General features: G+C 48.3%; 1 protein-coding gene across 4 annotated transcripts in view; it reads left to right on the top strand.

The window, feature by feature from the left end:
* Window positions 1-13,694, top strand: part of Itpr2 (inositol 1,4,5-triphosphate receptor 2) — a 393,960-nt gene that overhangs the window by 86,455 nt on the left and 293,811 nt on the right. For all 4 annotated transcript variants that reach the window (NM_010586.2, NM_019923.4, XM_017321411.2 and 1 more), the window contains 2 exons: window positions 388-483; window positions 10,002-10,046. In NM_010586.2, the coding sequence (NP_034716.1) occupies window positions 388-483; window positions 10,002-10,046 (141 nt within the window). The remainder of the gene's footprint in view (window positions 1-387; window positions 484-10,001; window positions 10,047-13,694) is intronic.

Genomic DNA, 13,694 nt, shown 5'->3' with positions numbered 1-13,694 from the left:
AGACTTTTCCAATTCTGTGGCCTAGTGATGGTATGCATTAGGCAGAGTCTCATTTTGTAGCCCAGGCTGGCCTGGGACTCACTGTGCAGCACAAGGTGACCTTGAACATTTGGGCAGTCCTGTCTCTCATCATCCCAAGCACTGGGATTTCACTTGTGAGCCACTATCCCCTGACAGAACATTGTATTAAGACAGCATTTACAGGTGTGAGGCATGGGCACCCACAAGTGAGGCGTGGTATGTTTCTTGCTCTCTGATGGAAAGTTTATGTTTCTTCTACATTGTTATATATGATGGCTTCAGCCACACAGCAGGGTACTCTGGATGTTGACTCTTGCTGACTGACATGTAGATACCATTTGGTCACTAGACTCTCCTTCTCTTTAGGTGGTTCACCACGATCCATGCCGCGGAGGTGCGGGACAGTGGAACAGCCTGTTCAGGTTTAAGCATCTTGCCACTGGGAACTACTTAGCTGCAGAGGTGAGGCCTGGACACTGTGCTGTTAGTCTCTCTCTTTCTCTCTTTCTGAAATAATGAATAAGGAAACCCCTTTCTGCAAAAGTCATTGTCATGTCAGGGCCAGTTTATATAACTCAGTTTTTGCCTATGATAATTCTGGGTTGGTAGTTTTGTTATTTTTCTTGTTGTTTTGATAATATACCCAGAAAGAAGCAGATCAAGTGGGAAAAGAATTCTTTCAGCTCATGGCTGTAAGGTATAGCGCATCATGACGAAGTCTGGGCAGCAGGAACTTGAAGCAGCCAGTCTATGGTAGGGGGCAGAGACTTAAATGCTGGTCCTCAGCCTGCTTTCTCCTTCTTAATGCAGGCTAAGGTCCCAGCCTAGGGGATGATGCTGCCTACAGTGGCCAAGTCTTTCTACCTCAGCCTTCTCGGGCTGACCCCCTACCTGTGTGCTCAGAGACCCTTCTCTCAGCTGATGCTAGAGCTCACCAAGTTGCCCACTGCAACCCACCGTCACTGTTAGATCACGAATTACTATGGTTTTGTTTGTATATGCAATGTGTGTTTTTATGTGTTCATATATGTATGTGGAGGATGGATATGCATGTGGGTGTTTGTGTATGGAGTCTATCGGTCAGCCTCATGTATCTCTGCTCAGGAGTCCATCCACCTTGGATTTTGAGACAGGATCTCTCACTGTGCTAGCTGATGAGGTCAGGCTGGTCAGCTAGGGACCATGCCTTTACCTTTCTAGACCTGGGGCTATAAGCATGTGCAACCACCCAGCCTTTTCTCCCCTGTGTGGGCTCTGAGGATCAGACTCAGGCCCTTATCTTTGCAAAGGTGGGGGGGAGCACGTTATTGGCAGAGCTCTTTCTCCAGCTCTGACACGGGAGTTATTTTTAAGATGAAAACATTAGTCAAAGACTTGAAAATCCAAACAACTACCACAGGGGCTGGGGATATAGCTCAGTGGCAGAGAACCTGCTAACATGCGCAGCAAGCCCTGGCTCCAACCCCAGCATGGCGGCAGAAGCTGGCAAAGGAGGCCCATGGAACGGAACGGGCAGCTGGTTTGCTTATGTATGTGGCTTGGTTTAGAATGTTCTGTGTGGTTTCACTCTTCCCACATCTGTGTGTTATAGACATGGTTGCTTCCTTCTGGTGCTGTGTAGCTCAGGTGGTGTCAGGCTCACATTCTTTATCCATCCCATCATGAGCAGCAGCTGGCTTTTATGGCTCGCACTAAGGAGAGGGAAGGGACTCCTCCTCATGTGAATTCAGCTTGCTTTCAAACAAGGAAGTGTGTGGGGTCCAATGGCTGATCCGTTGCGTGGATATGTTTGTGTTTGGAAGGTTATTCTGGAAGATTGAAGGGGAGTTGACAGGAGCAGAAATGTTTAGACACGAACCTCCCAGGAGCCTGGGAGCCATTACCAGGAGTCAGGGCAGAATTTCACAAGGTTTGGAGGGGGGATGGGGAGCATGGGGTTGGGGTGGGGGAGGGGGCACTGGTGCACAGGTCAGGGTGTAGCCAAGTGGCTTCATGCAGAGTTCTTATGGGGATCCCAGCAGTAGGGGGAGCAGGCTGAGTTCTCACAGCCTGCCCTTCCCAGGGAGAAGCAAAACTCATAAAAGGGAACCCAAAGGCCTGGGTGATGCTTTGTATAACATTTGTTCAAAAATCAGGCTGGGGATTGTCCTTTTATTGCACGGAAGGGAAGCACCCAGCAGGGGACTTGAACACACCAGGGCCATGATCTCTTTCTCTCTCTTTTTTTATGAATGTGTTTTAGACATTCCTGATCAAAACAGATGACCTAATCCTTAGCTGCTTTTGAGTTTATGGTTATTTACAGTGGCAAAGAGAGCCTAGAGTTGTACAAAGAAAAGACTATGACTCCCCCCCCCCCCCCCCCGCTTTGACGCTATGCATTTAACCTCTCTTGGAATCTGAGTTTCCTTGTGTGTGGTCAAGGCGAACATATATGTCATATGGGGTTGTGCTAGGAGTAAAGAAGACAGGAGTGTGCAGCACAGCTCTTGTGTGCACAAGAGTCTAGGAAACTCGTACTTTCCCTCTTGGAGAGAGGAAGGAGAGGGTGGAGAACAGCGCCCTGTTCCCACTAGCATCAGGGCCCTTGTAGCCAACTATTGGCTCTGTCACAGTGTTTATGTGTTTGTCCCTCTGTCTGTGCATTGTGTGTATGTCTGTCAGTGATTGTCTTGTTCTTTATAATGTACCCTGCCCAGCTCTCCCCTGGGGGGGAAGAATGTCTCACACTGTAACCAATATTTGGTGTTTCTTTGTTAAGTATCAGTGTGTATGTGTGTGTGTGTGTGTGTTTCTCTGTGTGTGTGTGTGTTATTGAGGCTTGAAGCCAGAGCCCTGGCTGTGTGAGGCGGGCACTCTGCTAATGAACTATACCTCCATGTCTAGTTTCCGCTAAATGACAGACTGGCTTTGACTCACTAGGTAGCCCAGGCTAGGCTTGAACTCGTGACCATCCTATCTCCACCTTGCAGGTAGCTGGGATTGTAGGTATGCACCAGCAGGGTCTGCTTGTTCTTGGGATATCCAGGAGGGAGAAAGTGGAACAGGGCAGCTTAGTTAGTACACCTGCCTGTTTGGGAAGGAAAATCTGCAAGGCTTTGACATAGGAAGTGCTGTCTCCAGGAGACACCAAACATGTCAGATACTGTGCATAGCCACACATGGACACAGGCCGATAGCACTCTGTGGTTTGAGCCAACTGCTATACAGGGAATACCCTGAGCCAGCTCGGTAAAGTGGTGAGTCCAGGTCTAGGAGAAGCTGGGAGACTGACACTGTCAGCCTTGCCTCTATCACAGTGTGTAGTTGTTTATGTGTCTGTCCCTCTGTCTGTGCGTTGTGTGTACGTCTGTCAGTGACTGTCTTGTTCTTCATAAGGGAGGGCCCCTACCCAGCTCCACAGTGTGGAGAGTGTCTCACTGAATCTGTGTTTACTAGATGCGGTGGCTGAGTGGAGAGGAGCTACGGCAGCTGCAAACCCAGGAGTTTCTGTTCACAGAAAAGGGGATCTAGTGTCAGAGAGTCTGTGTTTTCCTTAAAGTTAAAATAAACAACCCTTAAACAAAACCCAATTATAACAACCAGAGCTGGCCTTGAACTGCTGTACTGATGCAGTCTGCCAGAGGTTCTGACAGTATCTGCAGATGTTTGATTGACACAGTTGTGAGAGGGACTGGACATCAAGAATGGCTAGCACAGAGGGCTACCTTCTCCTCCCTGACAGAATTATCTAGTCCAAAACACAGAGGCCAAGAAGCCTTGATCCTCACTAATCTGAAATTTCGAGGTCACTTACTGAATGCCTACTATGTGGAAGCGCTGACCTGGTTTGGTGCTGGGGGCACAGGTGTTAAGGTGTGGTTACTGTCCTCAGGTTCCTGCGGTCCCCATGGGAACCATGTAACACACCACTGAGCTGCGGGCTCTTACCGTTTGATGGCTTCCATCATGCATCAGTGCACATGCTAAAACCAGTAAATTTAAAGAAGGCAACTTTAAACTAAGAACAGAAAAGAGAAAGAAACCCTACAGTGTTATGATCACAGTTCCCAGGCACAACCCGTTAAACCAGCATTCAGCTATGAAGTTAAGTCATTCAGAAGAACACGATGAGCTTATGATTGTTGTAGAAACAGAGTCCAAGGCAAGCAGAGCACTTCCTGTGGGGCTTCAGCAAGCGATTGTGCACCGAGCATGCGCAGTGGGGCTTCTGCAAGCGCTTGTACACCGAGCATGCGCAGTGGGGCTTCAGCAAGCGATTGTACACCGAGCATGCACAGTTGTAAGCCACTGAAGACCAGGCTCTACATTATGGTGAATGTAGAAAGCATCAACGCTTAGGACAGCACTGGAGGATACACGTGGGTTTTATTCTGCAAGACCATGAGTAGCCGAGGTTAAAAGATGCCCTTCCTCAGCATGAGGAGACTCGCCACACAGTGTTAGAAGATGCAGATTAACTTTCCAGAAACATAGAGGGCCAGAAAACCAGGGTTGAAATGTAGAAATAAGCATTTAATTACAGGACGGGTAATTCAGACATTTGGACTTTATGTGATTGCAGACTTGTCACCTGTCTCTCTGTAATGTCACTTCCTTGGGACACATGAGTTAGTCAGTCAAGGTGAAGGTGGCAGATGCGGACTGTACAACTGTGCAGACGCTGTGACTTAGAGACCTTAAGTTCGGGACCGTGCCTGTGGGAGAGAAAACAACGTCATCTGAGGAACGGCTAACACAGCCTTGGAACCAATCCTGCCCCGTGGGAAGGGCAACACTCGGGCATCTCTGCTCCCCATTCACTGCTTCAGACATTTCCACACTGTGGAGCTCAGTCACTAAAGCAACAACTTGGTATTTCTTTCCAAAGCAAGACAAAGCAAAGAATGTAAAATAATTTTGTTAAAGATTTCACATGGCCTTTGGCTTGGCAAGCCAGGGTCTCATTTTGTTTGGACTCGAACTTGCTATTTTTCAGAGACTGGCTTTGAACTCCTGATACTCCTGCCTCACCTTCCAAGTGCGTGCCGCCACACCTGGCTGTCATATTTCCTTCTAGAGTAGCTTACTTGGGAGTTGGGGAGAGCTCAGTGAATAAGCTGCTTGCCTTGAAAGCACGGGGTTCTTGCCATTCGGGACTTACCTGAGAAGGGCCAGGCGTGGGGGCCTGTGCTTGTAATCCTACCATTGGGTAAATGGAGACAGGCTCTGTGGCCAGCCAGCCTAGCCCATCAGGAGGGCTCTAAGCCAGTGAAATACAGTGTCAATTAAAAAAAGAAGTGAGTGATGTACACCACACACACACACACACACACACACACACACACACCCCAGTGAAGAAAATGGGCTCGCTTATTTGTTTGTAACTAGGTCAAGCGTCCACTAGATGGCACTAAACCCCTACTTCCTAACTCCAATACTCCTAGGAACAGTTAATAAAAAAAACCACTAAAGTGCTGGAAGAGGACAGTCTTGGCGTCCCATGCTCTGAGAGTGAGGAGGCAGGAGGCCAGGATTGTCTGCAGCAGCAGCAGCTGTAAAGTTGAGTCTGAGGCCCACATAGAAGACACTTTCTAGAAAAAAAATAAATAAAAAGAAAAGAAACAAACACCAACTAAAACAAAACCCCAAAAGCAAAACAACAGCAGCTAGCTAGGGAAATGGCTCAGCTGGGAGATTGCTTAAGCAGATGACGGCTATCCCTGGGACCTGCAGTGTGGTTGGCGCTCCTCGCTCAGGTTGCCAAAGGGTCTGGTGCCCTCTTCTGGTCTCTACAAGTACTGCACCTGCATTCAGGAACCCACTTGTGCCCCCACCTTCACCCCCACCCCCAAAGGACTAGAAAGCAAGACTATGAGCGTGAATCATGGGCTTCTGTGATTTCAGTCTGTTTCCTTCTGTTGTGTGAGTGTAAGACTGCTGGCATCCTGCATCTGACTCGGTACAGTTAGCGAGACTCTTGTGGCGACCTGACTTTCTCTTCTGCACACTGCACTTTAATTGTGTGTTTTGATGAAGGCTACCTGTCGATATTGCCAGTAACCACTACATTCTCTCATCCACTCTCTCCACCTTGTGGACCCTGAATTTGATCTTGGCTATCTCACGGTCTTATAAATGCATGAAATATTCTTAGAACTCGGGTCATTTCCCCACAGTGACACCTCTCCTCCCCGGTTATAGGCATCACAACTTGGGAATCAAGATAAGCATATCTTTCCATGGCAGTTTCTACACTTAGATGCTGATGACTGTAAACATATAAGACTGATGTAAACATCATTCATTTAACAGCCTCTTTCGTGCGGCATGATCTTCCCTTTAGCTTAAAAGCCTCTGAGGTCCCGGGAAATCTTTCCTTCAGCATAAGAGCCTATCTGTGGAGTCGTTCTGTTTTGGCTCACACCTTTCTGTTTGCTGGAGGCAGGAGAGGAGATGTTGCAGTCTCTTGGGGTGTGGCTTGCATTCCTCAGACCTGTCACACATGGCTCTGTGTGACATTCCCGTCAGTAGCCCACATCTCATCTGTGAAGAATTAAGGATTAAGAACATTTCTCAGAAGGGGAATTGTGAAGTTAAATGAATGAACTCTCAAAAGCATTTTTAAAGAAACATCACACAAGAGGTTCTGCAAACTCAAATTAGTCCTACTTCTCTTACTTGTGGTGATCTCTCTCCCTTATCTCCTGATTAAAATTCAACCTGCCCTTTAATGGTTTCCTTGAACACCAGGAATAATTATTTTTTTTAATTTTATGCATATGAGTATACTGTACTGTATGTATGTCACTGTTTTCAGACACACCAGAAGAGGTCATCAGATCCCATTACAGATGGTTTGAGCCCCCATGTGGTTGCTGGGAACTGAACTCAGGACCTCTGGAAGAGCAGTCAATGTTCTTAACCACTAAGCCATCTCTCCAGCCTTCAGGAATAATTCTTATATAAATTAGCTCATCACAGATCACTCCATCCCTCCTGTGACCTATGTTATTTACAAATTATTCATTTCTTTCTCCTAGCTCTGGTCAAATTCTGCTTTGTAGTATAGCTGACCTTATTTATGTCTTATTTTCCTTCTGAGGTCACAGGGTTGGTGGCCAGGGATAGGAGTCTTGCCTAAAATAGCACAGGCCACAAAGTTTTCTCCTTAAAGATGCTCTGTTAGTGTTTATTACAAAAGTTCTCTCTCTCTCTCCACCATGCCTGACTTACAATTCAGTTTTTTTCTTTTTTTTTCTTTTTTTTCTTGTATTTTCTTCAATTACATTTCCAATGCTATCCCAAAAGCCCCCCCCCCCCCCACTCCTCTACCCACCCATTCCCATTTTTTGGCCCTGGCATTCCCCTGTACTGGGGCATATAACGTTTGCCTGACCAATGGGCCTCTCTTTCCAGTGATGGCCGACTAGGTCATCTTTTGATACATATGCAGCTAGAGTCAAGAGCTCCGGGGTACTGGTTAGTTCATAATGTTGTTCCTCCGATAGGGTTGCAGATCTCTTTAGCTCCTTGGATACTTTCTCTAGCTCCTCCATTGGGGGCCCTGACAATTCAGTTTTTTAGCATCATGAAATATTTTCCTTTAAAGTCCTAAAATATCCAGGAACTGCCTTAGCACAACTTTTTCTTCCTTCTTTAGCAACATTCTTCTTTATGCATCATTCACTAATTACTTTGATAACTACGGCTGTTACTATATTTGGGGAAGAGACAAAGTAGTAGACTTTGAGGTGTGCATAATTTATTGTTTACAGCTAATGTCTGTGAATGCATGTGGCTGTAAGTTTATTTGGGTGTTTTTCTTTCTCTCTAGTAGTAACTTTTCTCACAGCCATGACACAATACTATCAACAGCAACAGAAGAAGAAATGGCTTATTTTGCTACAGTTGCAGGCTATGGGCCATCTTGGTGGGGACGACAAGGTGGCAGGGCTCTGAGGCAGTCACCCCGAGGAGCAGAGCCAGATGGATGCTGGTGCCGATCTCAGTTTGTCTTTTTATTCAGCCTGGAGCTCTTCAGTCTGTGAGATGTTGTTGCTCCATTCAGGACTGTCTTCCCTCCTCAGTAAACCTCTCTGATTGTAAACCCAGTCAGGCCCACAGTGACGGCCCATGTCATCTTTTTTCCTCCCTCCCTTTTTAACATTATTAGTTTGTGCTTTGCTGACTGATGGAGATGACTGGCAAGCAGACAAAGACAGGGATGTGTGACTTTTACCCACACAGACCTGTGGACATCATGGGTCTCCATAGGCTTGTGGCTCAGTCTCACATGTCCACAGATCTGGGGCTCAGTCAGACTTCAAAGACTTGGGACTCAGTTATGCATTTCCATAGTTTTGGGCTCAGCCATAGGCTTCACAGACTGGGGGCTCCATCATAGAGTTTCCCCCTCATTTTGTAGACAAGGACTCCCAGTTCTCTGGGACTGGATGACTTTTCCCAAGGCCCGAAGCTTTAAAATAAAAGGCCTGGGTGCTCTTGATAGGGTTTAGAGTGTGGCATGGTCTGTGGTAGAACATGGGCAGCACCGCCAAGGGCAGAAGCTGTTTTGTGTTGGGCTTGGTTGGGTGGATTCTCGTTTCTGTTTACATCCTGCTTATGTGTGAGCCATGGCTCTGAGCTTGGATTTACTATTACCTGGAACTAAGTATTCTAATTCATCAAATGTAACCCTTTGATACAGCTTTAGATACAGTCTGGCTAACTTTGCATTGGTTACATTTCTGTTACTAGATAAGATACTCCAACACAGGCAGCTTAAGGAAAGAAGGTTTATTCTGGTTTACCTGTTTCTGGCTACATTCCATCATGGCAAGGATGTCACAGTGGCAGGAGCTCACTATGGCTGGCCACATCCACAGTTCAAAACAGCTTGCTTCTTAGTTTTAGGTGGTCCAGGATCAAGACCCAGCAATGTTGTCTCTTACTTTAGTGGACTCTTCTCCGCCACACTGGCGAGGTCAGAGGCTAAACTAACCTGGGTAATCCCTCACAGGTGTGCCCAAAGGCTTGCGAGTCCGGATTCTGCCAAGTTGTGGATCACTACTGACCCACAGATTATATACATATATATATATATATATATAATATAAATGTAATATATTTATATAATATATGTTAATAGATAAATAAATGTAAAATAAAAATATATATCTGTGATGGGATTTATGTATAGTACATAATGGCTATACATAATTATAATATAAGGAATATAAGAAACAAACAAGAGTACAAAGCCAAAGCCCACGTGACCATGTGTCACAGCGCAGATGACACCACAGACGACAGCTCCTCTCTCCCTCAGCCCAGCTCTCTTCCACCATTTTCAGATAAATGAGCTCTGAGTGAAGCCACATGGTGGGTGGATTATGGTTTTGTTTTGTATTTTTATTTCTCTAGTACAATACTTCAGTTGTCGTTCTAAGTCCTCAGTGGCAGGGCAGCTGGCTGTTTGTCATGAAGCTCTGTTGACTCTTCTTCATAGCAGAGTGCTGTCCCTATGTTCTCATGAAGTGTGGTTCCAGTGGGCATGCCACCTGTGGCTTCTTCTCCTCTCCCCATGTCTCGTAGTGGTTCCTAGAAAACCCCCTGCCTCCATCTGCCCCTCTGCCTTGTGCCCTGTTACATTCTGAGCGTTGCATCATCTCTGATCATGAATCTATTGGTCTATCAAACCTGCTTGGCCAACCACACTTTGGTAAATTCTTTGGGTCTGGGTTCCAGGTCAGTAGTGGGATCACTGGAGGAATCTTCTTTGTGTGTGTGGTATTTAAGCATGTTCACAGTGTATGTGTGTGTGTGTGTGTGTGTGTATGGGGGGGGGGGAAGAGGGAGAGACAAGGTGCATGCTGGGATTGATCTCAGATCATCCAGCTTTCAGTGATGCTTTATCCATTGGGACATCTTATGGGCCCAGGTTCAGCACATTCTTACTGGCACTTTTAATTTAAAACAAATTTTGCTTTGTTTTTCAGCTTAATCCTGACTATCGAGATGCTCAAAATGAAGGAAAAAATGTGGTGAGTAGACTTTCCTGTCAGTTTGTCCCAAATGTTCCACATCTTATTTTATACGAATAAATCAAAAGACATTTTACTAACAAGCTTGAAGACTAGGACCCCATTCTTAATTGAAGGAATGGTCAGAGAAGCATGTGGGCTCAGATGCTATCCCCATCCCTGCCAGCAGGGGGCGCTAAGGGAATTCCTGCCTCTTGAAGGCTGGTTATTGCAAGACGCCGAGGCTTCTGGGAAATAGGCTATGGTAGGTCTATGTTCAGTTTCCAGAAGTACATGGAAGTACTATCTAAAAGGGGGGCGGGCAGTGAAATGGTTCTTGGGTGTTTCCGGAGGGTCTGAACTCTGTTCCCCAAACCCATATGGTAGAAGGAGAAAACCAACTCACAAGAGTTGGACTTTACATGTCTGTTGTGGCATCTGTCCCCCACATCCATGCACATCCATGCACATACATACATGAAAACTAAATGTAATAGGAAGTTATAAAGAGGGCTGGAGGGGTAGCTCATGATACAGGGTTTACATGTGAGGCTGTAGGTTCAGTCCTCAGTACTGGGGGACAAGTTGCTTCTAGGAAGGCACCCATCAAACCTTCCCACTGTGTGGCTTAATTACAGCTCTGCTCTGCTTCCTGCATGGACGGTGGCCATGCAGCTGGCTGTGTGGGTTGAGCAGAGTGGGTGGACACAGAAAATGCAGCTTCACGGAGCGGTTAGGAAGCAGGATTCTGTGCTAAGCAGTAGACTCAGGGTGACATCCCTTCTCACTAATCAAGCCTTGTTTGGCTGCGCTGCTCTCCTCCTAATTCCTCAACTCCACTAAAGCTGAGAAGAACATGCCTGTGTTTGAGAGCTTGTCCCCAGATTCACTGCAATCACACACAGGGCAGGTGGTCTGCATTCTGGACTGTGCCAGTCTCCTGTGAGAGACCGCCAGCAGCAGAGGTTTGGTTTAATGAGCCTGTCTCCAGAGCCTCAAGTTTGACTGTAAAGAAAACTGAGCCCGTGAAGGTGTAGTGCGCACAGTGTGGCTTCTTGTTCCATAATCTGTTTGTCACATTGCAGTAATTACACTTCTGTCTGAAGAGGAAAGGAGAAGGGTTGTTAGAGTCGATCTGCAGCCTGTGACAGAGAAGATCAATTTCCCAAAACAGAGCGCCGGCCTCTCACGCAGAGTTCCAGTAACAGTGATGGCGATGATGCTGATTTTCCCCTTAATTTTCCCCGCGTTGGCGACTTAATGACCTGCTAATATTTTTTCCTGTAATTCAGAAACCTTTATCAAAACGTCACCTTCCATTTTGGAAGTCTCAGAGGTTAATGCAGGGTGTTGCAGAAATGAGGCTGTGTGTGTCGGGGCTCCCATTAAGGCCGAATTGCTGTGTTCACTTTACAAAGGGGCCCATTATTTCCAATCTTACAAATGCAGCTTCCCTGTGCACCCGGTAGACATTGGCACCGTGTCAAGCCCAGCTGGGAACCTGATGGTCATTATTTCTTCTCGAAGGTCCACATTTTTTCAGATGGCTCTGCAGAGGGGATTTTTTTAAAAAAAATTCTCTGCAATGCCATTCGTATTACCAAACATATTTATGTGGCAAGGGATCTGATTATTTTGAAGGCAGTTCTGTTGGGGTCTCACAGCCTCTGCATTATTGGCACAGTGGACCAAATAATTCTTTGTGGTGGTGGCAAGATGAGCTCTGTATGAGTAGTGGGGTGTCCTCTGCCTAAGTCGTAGCGGGTGTTCCCTCAATGGTAGAGGGGCACCCCCTGGAAGGCAGGCTGATGGCAGCATGCTGATCTCATCTTACTGGGTGTTAGAAGCTTCACCCCACCCCAGCTCTCAGCTGTGACAACCAAAAATGTGTCCAGAAATTTTCAGATGTCCTCTAAGCATCAAAATCCTCCTATGTGGCCAGGAACAGACCTGCGTGTGTTTATACACATGGAAATGTTCTAGAAAAAGGAGACTGTTGAAGAAGCACTTTCAAATTCTGATCTGTAGAATTTGGAGATGGGGGTTTAGGTTCTGTCAGATCTTCACATTGCCATGGGTTTCACTCCAGGCTCACTGGCAGTAAGATGGGCAGACTTAGAAAGCAGAAAGGATCCCTCAGGAAGCTCTGGGGATGAGGCTTACAGAGACAGAGAAACTCCCGGCAGCTTCCGGAAGCAGCCTGGGATGTGTGGCTTCCCCAAGCAGAGTTGGAGGTTGGGCTGAGGAGGGAGGGGAGAGCCATGACAGAAATGTGGCAGCCTTCTGCAGCCTGTACGTCAGCTCCAAACTCAGACAGAGCTTCTCCCAGCACGTCTTAGGCTCCAACAGCACAGAAATGTGATGTTCAATCTAAAGTCAGTGACTCACCATGACTCAACACAAAGGTGTCCTGGGGTGCCCTGAAGTACACCTTTCCAGGAGAGGGGGCTGGAGCAGGAGCACAGCCATCAGCTCCCTTGTGGCTTTGAATCAGGGCAGGTGCCTCCCTGTGCAGCTCTCCCTGTTCAGTGCCTCCCTGTGCAGCCCAAAGTGTGCAGTGCCTCCCTGTGCAGTGCCTTCCCGTGCAACCCTTCCTGTGTGGTGCCTCCCTGTGCAGCCCTCCCTGTGCAGCTCTCCCTGTGCAGTGCCTCCCTGTGCAGCCTTCCCTGTTCAGTGCCTCCCTGTGCGGTGCCTCCCTGTTCAGTGCCTCTCTGTGCAGTTCTCCCTGTGCAGCCCTCCATGTGCAGCCTTCCTTGTACAGTGCCTCCCTCTGCAGCCCTCCCTGTGCAGCCCACCCTGTGCAGTGCCTCCCTGTGCAGCCCACCCTGTGCAGTGCCTCCCTGTGCAGCCCTCCCTGTACAGCTCTCCCTGTGCAGCCTACCCTGTGCAGTGCCTTCCTGTGCAGCCCTCCCTGTGCAGCCCTCCCTGTGCAGTGCCTCCCTGTGCAGCCCTCCCTGTGCAGCTCTCCCTGTGCAGTGCCTCCCTGTGTAGCCCACCCTGTGCAGTGCCTTCTTGTGCAGCCCACCCTGTGCAGTGCCTCCCTATGCAGCCCTCCCTGTGCAGCCCACCCTGTGCAGCCCACCCTGTGCAGTGCCTTCCTGTGCAGCCCTCCCTGTGCAGCCCTCCCTGTGCAGCCCTCCCTGTGCAGTCCACCCTGTGCAGTGCCTCCCTGTGCAGCTCTCCCTGTGCAGCCCACCCTGTGCAGTGCCCCCTGTGCAACCCTCACTGTGCAGTGCCTCCCTGTGCAGCCCTCCTTGGGCAGTGTGCAGCCTTCCCTATGCAGTCCCTCCCTGTGCAGCCCTCTTTGTGCAGTTCTCCCTGTGCAGTGACTCCCTGTGGAGCCTACCCTGTGCAGTGCTTTCTTGTTGCAGTCCACCCTGTGCAGTGCCTCCCTGTGCAGCCCTCCCTGTGCAGCACACCCTGTGCAGTGCCTCCCTGTGCAGCCCACCCTGTCCAGTGCCTTCTTGTGCAGTCCACCCTGTGCAGTGCCTCCCTGTGCAGCCCTCCCTGTGCAGTGCCTCCCTGTTCAGTGCCTCCCTGTGCAGCCCACCCTGTGCAGTGCCTCCCTGTGCAGCCCACCCTGTGCAGTGCCTCCCTGTGCAGCTCTCCCTGTGCAGTGCCTCCCTGTGCAGCCCACCCTGTGCAGTGCCTTCCTGTGCAGTCCACCCT

Source organism: Mus musculus, chromosome 6 (genome assembly GCF_000001635.26).
Source record: "Mus musculus strain C57BL/6J chromosome 6, GRCm38.p6 C57BL/6J".
In the NCBI taxonomy this organism is placed as follows: domain Eukaryota; kingdom Metazoa; phylum Chordata; class Mammalia; order Rodentia; family Muridae; genus Mus; species Mus musculus.
This window is presented reverse-complemented; position numbering and strand designations above follow the sequence as displayed.